Source organism: Camarhynchus parvulus, chromosome Z (assembly GCF_901933205.1).
Source record: "Camarhynchus parvulus chromosome Z, STF_HiC, whole genome shotgun sequence".
Lineage (NCBI taxonomy): Eukaryota > Metazoa > Chordata > Aves > Passeriformes > Thraupidae > Camarhynchus > Camarhynchus parvulus.
The window spans coordinates 22,557,461-22,565,273 of NC_044601.1; the positions used below are offsets into that span (position 1 = coordinate 22,557,461).

At 37.0% G+C, this 7,813-nt stretch overlaps 1 protein-coding gene across 2 annotated transcripts in view; it reads left to right on the forward strand.

Annotated features, from left to right (window-relative positions):
* MAMDC2 (MAM domain containing 2) overlaps positions 1-6,474 on the forward strand; it is a 57,262-nt gene extending 50,788 nt beyond the window's left edge. For both annotated transcript variants that reach the window (XM_030969237.1, XM_030969238.1), the window contains 5 exons: positions 535-628; positions 2,320-2,472; positions 4,230-4,489; positions 5,114-5,198; positions 5,509-6,474. In XM_030969237.1, coding sequence (XP_030825097.1) covers positions 535-628; positions 2,320-2,472; positions 4,230-4,489; positions 5,114-5,198; positions 5,509-5,570 — 654 coding nt within the window. In that variant the 3' untranslated portion in view covers positions 5,571-6,474. The remainder of the gene's footprint in view (positions 1-534; positions 629-2,319; positions 2,473-4,229; positions 4,490-5,113; positions 5,199-5,508) is intronic.
* The last annotated feature ends 1,339 nt before the right edge of the window (positions 6,475-7,813 follow it).

Here is a 7,813-nt window from a genome sequence, read left to right on the forward strand (position 1 = left end):
CTCCTGCTCTATGATGTCATGGCACTGAGTCATTTATGAATAATCCCATTGTGTGTAGTAGTTTCAGTTCATCTCTATAATTCTTTGCATTTTGCCACAGCCGTTCTTGTCCATCACTCCACATTACTGTTTCAAATTTATTTTTCCATGGATAAAACCTCCTTGTTTTCAGGATAAGATGGTTGAAGATATTTGAGCTGTTCATGTTGGGTGTGGGGCAAGAAAAAAACACAACCTCAGTGAGTCATGTTTTCTCAGAGACAAAAAAATACTCTAGTAAAATGGGAATTACATAGAGATACACATAATTGGCCTACAAAAGTGAGAAAATATTTTCTTTAGATTGAAAACATACATTTAGTCGCCACTGGAATTGACATTTCAGTCATTGGCAGAATGTGCCAAGGCAAAGTGGATCCATTATTCCTATTCTGTAGATTTCAAAATTATCTGTGCATTTGGAAAAAACACTTAACATTTCAGACTCTTAACAGTGCCAGGTTTCGTACCTGAACCTTCCTTCCTGTATCGCAGGTTGTCTTTGTTAGCTGGTGTAAAAGCTTCTGGGACTGTGGACTTGTGGCACTGGATGATGTATCATTGAGCTTGGGAAGCTGCCAGGCTGCTGGTAAGACCATGTGTATTTGTCATCTGACAGCTGCTATCCTTTTGAGAAGAGTTCATCATACACCTTCATTTCCCAAGCCTATCCTACAGCTGACTTCATCTTGTTGTGGTTTCTCATCTTTTCTTTTTTTCCAATAAGTATTGCATATATCCTATTTTGCAAAGCAAGAAACATCCAGCAAGGACCAGTTTTTGCTCACAGGGGTACCAGCTAACTCCTAATAAATTTCAGTGACTCCAGAGCAGTTGTATATAGGTGAAAGGTCCTTTGAGGGCATTAAAATAAACCCACAGTTCAACTGAGTGAAAAGTAGTTTTTAAATGGTCTTTAAGAAGCCAGGAATGGACCCTGTGTTTTTCAAAACACAGCATTTTTTTTTTTTTAAGGCAAGAAATATAGTTGTGCAAGGTCAAGACACAGCCTCACCTGAGCTGCAGTTTTTTGATGAAGACAGAGAAAAACAGTCTAAGACTCCCACTGTAGTGGGAGAAACTGAATGGTTTTCAGCAAAATTTTACCCTCTGACATGCACAGGCCAACCTCTCTGAACTCACCAAACTCCCCCTTTTGTGGCTTTGGAGGTTTGACAATACAACAATTGTATCCTGATTTAAAAAAAAATTCTCATGAGGCAGGCACAGTCTACAATCCCGTTCTTCTTTGGAATAGAGCCATGTCTTTGCAATGGTCCTAACAGCTTTTTAATGACCTCTCTTGATTGGATTTTATGCATTCAGGCTATAGAACAGAGAGAAGTCACATGTACAAAACAAGATGCCATTTTTCTAAACTGTTTCCAACAGGTGTCTTGCTGTAATTTTTAGGTAATTGGAAAAGGAACCAAAGGTGCAGAACTGGTATCTAGCTGTATAGTCATGCCATGGCTTGTCTCTGATGGCAGCAAAATAAATGCCTGAAAAATGCCGCAGTGATATCAAGGCTTCCTCCTCTTCAAAAGGTGTAGGCAGCTCAAAATGTCTACTTCTGAATGACAAATTAAGATTACCTGACAGAAGCTTCCTGGCATGCCCCTGAATTATATCACCTTTTGTATGATCTAATTGAATTGTAATAATGAAAATACTCCAGTAATTGCACCTCTGTGGTATGTTGTAGGCTGCAGTAGAGTCTGGTGCCAAAGGAACAGAGGAGAGTTAAATGTGGCATTGATTTCAGTTGACAGAAACTCCAGTTTTTGACAATGCTCATTTATTATGCATGTTATACGTGCTGGGACTTACTAACCTGCTTGGGGGTGCCAAAACAGTGAAGAAAATTACACTGGTAATTCTATAACAGAGCCTATGACAGTTATAGAATCATAGAATTGCTAAGGTTAGAAAAGACCTCTAAGACCATTGAATCCGACCAAAAACAAAAGACCTCATAAGATCATCTAGCCCAAAACACTATTGTGAAGACTAATAAACTGTTTTAAAGAATCCTAGGACTAGTGAATCCTAATTACTGAGCTAGACTAGGGCACAGATTTTCCCAAAGATGTGAAGAGAATGAAATTAAATTTTATACAGTTTGAAGGTAGCTTGTATAAGCTTGTGATTAGTGTAAGCATTGCCAGGTAGCTGTAATTGATGTCAGCAGGTGAGGAAATGCAATACATTACTTATGTAATCTCTCCATATTATCAGTCTAATGTATTTGAACTTTTAAACTATATCCTCTCCTTACAGATTTGTTGCTGCCCACTCCTGGAGAATGCACTTTTGAAAAAGATGAGTGTGTGTTTACCCAGAAGAAGAGAGGTCGTGGGAGCTGGCACAGGAAGAGGGGTCCAACTCCCACTTCTTACACTGGACCAAAAGGAGACCACACTACTGGGGTAGGTGAGTTAAATTCCACATTGAACTTTCAGAAGAGAGTTTGGCAGTTAGTAAAAAGTATTCATTAAATATTTTAAATGATAACCCAGAAGATAGAGAAAGCTTTTGCTCTTCTATTCAGAAAAGTTACTAATCAAACAAAATAAGCACATTACACAGGGAACTCATGAGTGGTTTTGAGAATATGACATTTAATCTGAATTATCTCTAGGCCATGTGGATAATTTGGTTGTCATGTTCCAAAGTAGCCTTTTCCTTAGCAGATAAAAGAAGAGGATGACTGTCCAGATCTCACAGAAAAAGCTCCCTCCAAACTCCTGGTTTATGTGAATATTCCCTGAAACTGACTTTAGACATATTTTCAGTTTATGTGGATCATGAAGTAGACTGAGAAGTGAGGCTGATAGCTTGACTTTAAAACTGAGAGCCTTTTAAGCCTGGTCTGTGAATGATTATTCCTTAGTTAATTTCTTAACAACAAGCTGTGCAAGGGGTTGGGATTCTTCTGTATGAACCCCTTTGGCTTCAAACTTAAAAGAAAACACAAAAAAGAAAAGATATCTCACAAGCTCTTTATCTTGAAAATGTGCTCCACAAGCTCACTAGTGCAAGTTCAAGTATTTAGGACCCCCATTAGCATGAATGCACAGAAAGCTGCATCACTACCAACCATAGCCTACAGCATACCCTCAGATGTACTTGCAGCTGTCTCAGAATTCCAATGAATCAATCTCTATCAGAATGCAATTCCTGGTGTAACAGCAGTTGTAGTATATTCTTCCTTTATATTCTTCTCTGTGGCTATGTATTTCAACAGATACAACCAAGTTTTAGGGGTTCAGGCCATGAACTGGTGGAAGGCAAATTCATGCCCCTCATTCCATCACTCAGAGATCACCAGATGGGGCAAACTGAAGTGTGTGAGAAGACTGAGGAGCATCCCCACATCCCATCCACTGCATAAAGCAACTGTTCTGTTTTGAGATGTACGCTTTGCCAGAAGACAGTGAACTCAGATAATGCAGGAACTGTTCATGCAGTCCCAGTGTTCCCTTTTTGTGGTCTGTCCCTTTACCTGCCTGTCTGTTACCACAAGTCCTGGGGGTGAGATTGCCTTCAGAGGGAGTGGGAATTCCCAAGGATCGGTTAGACAGGCAGAATGCTGAGAGCAGCAACAGCAGCCAGTGGATACCTGAGAGTCTCTTGTGGTACTCAAGAGTCCTATTCTCTGTGCAAACCCCTAGTGAAGACATCCCCTCTCAGCCAGGTTGCAGTTTGGTGGTGAGCAGCAGTCAAGAGAGAAGGTGAAAAGGAACATTATCTACAGCTGTAGATCCATAATTCATACAGTGTATTGGAGAATTCCCAAGCTGGTTTGTACCAAACCTAGTGCAATCCATTTCAAATACTTTGTTGTTCACTATGCATAGAAGTACCGTCAGTTAAAAATCAAAACCTAAAGCTCATATTACAGCATAATAAAAAACTTGCTTTTTTCTCTAAAGACTGAATCATACTATAAACTTGTTATAAAGACTAGATCATCTCTTGGCTTTATGAATTCAAACCCAGCATTATTACAGCACACAATTATTACAGTATCTCAAATATTACAGTTCACAAATGCAGAAAGTCTGTGAATCATTAACAAAACAGTTTCAGTCATGGGGTTTTTTTTAATATAATGAATATATTGAGCATAATGAACATTCCAATGTAATGTATCCTACTTTGCTAATATTTACTTATATCTTTTAAAGGATACTACATGTATATAGAGGCATCTAACATGGTCTATGGACAGAGAGCATACCTAGTTTCAAGATCACTAAGAGGAACATCTGGAAAACAGTGCCTGACATTTTTCTATCATATGTATGGAGCTGGGACTGGATTATTAAGTGTTTATCTAAAAAAGGAAGGGGATGATGAAGAGATACCTTTGTGGAGGAGGACAGGGGAACAAAGCATCTCATGGCTAAGGGGACTGATAGAATATGAAAGTGATACAAACTACCAGGTAAGAAAAAAGCAAGAAGCAGTCAAATTGGAATATTGAAATGAAGTATGTACTAGAATCCAAGTTTTGTATTGTTTAAAAACAAATTACAATAAAATGTTTAAATGTAGGTGGCATTGAATGGATACCTGAAGAACATGAAATAATCTAATTTTTTACAAATGCAGTTAGGGGGGGATTTATTAAAGACATGGATGAGTTGCAAGTAGGAAAATAGTTATGAATTCAAATGTATTTAAACATATTTAAATGTTATTTTAAAGTATTTAAATTTAAATGCTGTCATTTTTTTGTCAGTAGTGGTAGGGCTTTTTCAAGATCATTTGTGTAATTTCTTTTCCTTCAGTTGTCTATAGCCCTGTCCAGATTTGACACAGTTACTGAGCTGTGATGAAATGGCAGCTTCTTGTAGGATGGTCTTTCTAAGGGGGCACCAAGGAGAAGGAATGATGCAAAGCCAGAAGTCTGTCTAAGGAGAGGGGAAAACAAAAGGGAGAGGAAAGGAGAGGGGAAGGGAGGGCAGAGGAGAGGGTAAAGGGTATCCCTTAAATAGATTGCATGGCTATTATTTTTTTCAGTCCTTCCACCATTTGGATGAATGAAAATTTGTGTCTTACTTTACAGATTATTTTTGAGGCAATCCGTGGTGTGTCAATAAGAAGTGACACAGCTATTGATGATATTTTGTTCCAGGCAGGACCTTGTTTGGGTAAGTTTCAAGATACTTTGTAAGAGACACCTGAAATTCAGAGTGCTTGTTTGTGGGTGAGTGATATTTCCTTTGAGTCTCCATTTGAATTTAGTATCAGGCTGCTGGGTTAGTGCAGAACTTTTACCCTCTAATAGGATGTGAGATCATCCTCAGAATCTCAACTAGTAAACTAGTGGCCGTAAACTTTTTAAAAACCACATGACAATACCATTTAAATCCAGCATGCTCATTAAATTCTGCTGTAAGTATTCTTATGTATGACAAAAATAAAAATAATTACAGTATTTCTTCATTCTTTGTATTCCAGAAGTGGAAGAAATTCAGTTCTCATCAGGCTATCCTGACAGCTTAAATGAAATTGAGTATTAAATACAGTCTGCTGAAAGGAATGAAGGACATTGAAGAATTGTATGTTAGAAACTGCACAAACTGCCTGTTTTAAAATATGATTTAAGTAAATACTGGACTGGTTGGAGTACATACCAATACATAGGAAGAACTTGGAACACTCATGTTCCTCGCCTTTTCAATGAAATTATTGACTCAGGGCTTCTTAGACCATAATTTTTTGATATTATTTCCTCTTCTGCATGAGGTATCAGTTATTACATATTACATTACATATTACATAAAGCACATATCTGTGCTTCCTATTTTGCACAGATCATTAATTTTTAATTTTTTTAACGTTTCTGGTATATAAGTAAAAAGAGGACATTCAAGTTGCACAATTGAAGTCCAATATTGTGTTATTTTAAATCTGCATTCAGTGAATGTTTTGTGTTGGGGATAGAATGGATTTTTGTTAAGCAAATTATAAATGTTTTGAAATAACAAAGAAAATAGTGTTAGCTACTAGTATTATCCTACAGGTTAAGTGCAATTATTCTCAATGACAAATCTCTCTGGGAAACTTAATACTCTGCTGGCAATTTTTTGTGATAGTGTGTTATTTTACTATAACAAGTATATTTATCAATAACAAACTCACTTCTAGTGTTAGTATAATTCAGCATAAGATGCTGGCCTGTGGCATTATATGAAATGAAACACTTTAAAGCCATAGGTTTTCTGGGATGAGAGTCTTGTTGGTTTTGGATTTTTTTTTATTAAATAAGTTTGTACACTCACAGAGAATGCACTTACATTTTGCCCAATCACAGATGTCTTGCATTTATATTAATAGGAAACTGAATTCACATCTTTTTATTTTTTAAGGTTTTATGTATTGGTGTGTAATTTTTTTTTAAATTTACTATAACTTCCTAATAAAATGAACGTTTGAGTATCATCTTACTGCTCTGCTCTATATTTCGTACTAGTCAGTGTAAGGAGAAAGAACTGAACTGAATAAAGTAGCCTGAATTCATTATTTTGAACATGGAGAGAATGAAATGTGTGGAATACATCACCTAAGAAGGCTAACAAAAAGTAATCTGAACTGCTGCAGGAAGCTACATCCTGAGTGGTAGAAATTATTCTTACAGCCACCATATCCTGGTCCTTTCAAAATGAAGAATATGCTTTTCCTAACAGCCTATAGGGATCAACAGCACCTGGGATGATCTAGGCCCTTGCATCTTTTGTAAATATTCATTTTGGTGGCAGAAACATGGAAGAGATTGTTCAATGTAATACATTCAATACTCGTGTATTTATTTAACCACACAGATTGAAGCCATTTTTCGTTTCCTGGAGACTGAGGAAGAGCCAAAAGGAATTGATATCTTATCTGCCTCTCCTAGGTACCTACAGTCTCCCTAGTCAGCTGCTTATGAATACATCACTCTTGCTATTATTTAAAAATGAAAGCAAACAGAAATAATGGACTGCTTCCTATGCATCAACACAATTTTACAGTTGTTCTGTAAAGTGCATGTTTTGTTATCAATATTCAGCTCAAATTATCTAAGCAGAAAACAAGTGAAGATGAAGTGGTTCAGATAATCAGACTTGGTGATTCTCTGTATGTAAATGAAATGAAGCATGATGTACAACTGTTAGGCTCTATCTCTAAAGATTTACATAACTCTGCCTCACTCTATCAAAGTAATCAGATTTAGGCTGATAAAATAAAAGCCTAAATGAAGGACTCTTAACATGTTCTCCACTAAGTGACTGCTAGGGACCTCAGTGCGGCAGTGATTTTATCAGCATTACTGAAGGAAATACTTATCCACAAGGTGTGAGGCATTGTCCTGATGGGGGAAGCAAAAAAGGTGGGGGAAAAAACTCACCAAAAAAACCAAACCAAACAAACACCTAAGTTCTTCCTTAAGTAGGGAACATCACCTTTTCAATCATTTTTGTGGCAGGAATTAAAGTACAGAGGGAAAATTTGAAAGGTGGCTTTCATTTACTTCAGTATCTGATGAATATCAGTTCATAGAAAAGGAAATTCAGAGACTAGTGAAAGAATGGCTACAAAACATTTGAAAACTGGGTATGGTGCATTAAGATTTCTCCACTAGCAAACTTCAGTTTCATGGTGAGATAAAAAAAATATTCTATCAGCTCTGTCCAAATGGGAAACTCCTCATACAATTAATTTTTGTCCTGGAGCCATATTTATTTACTATTTTTTCTTTTCTTCACTGCTGCAGTAGCTGTAC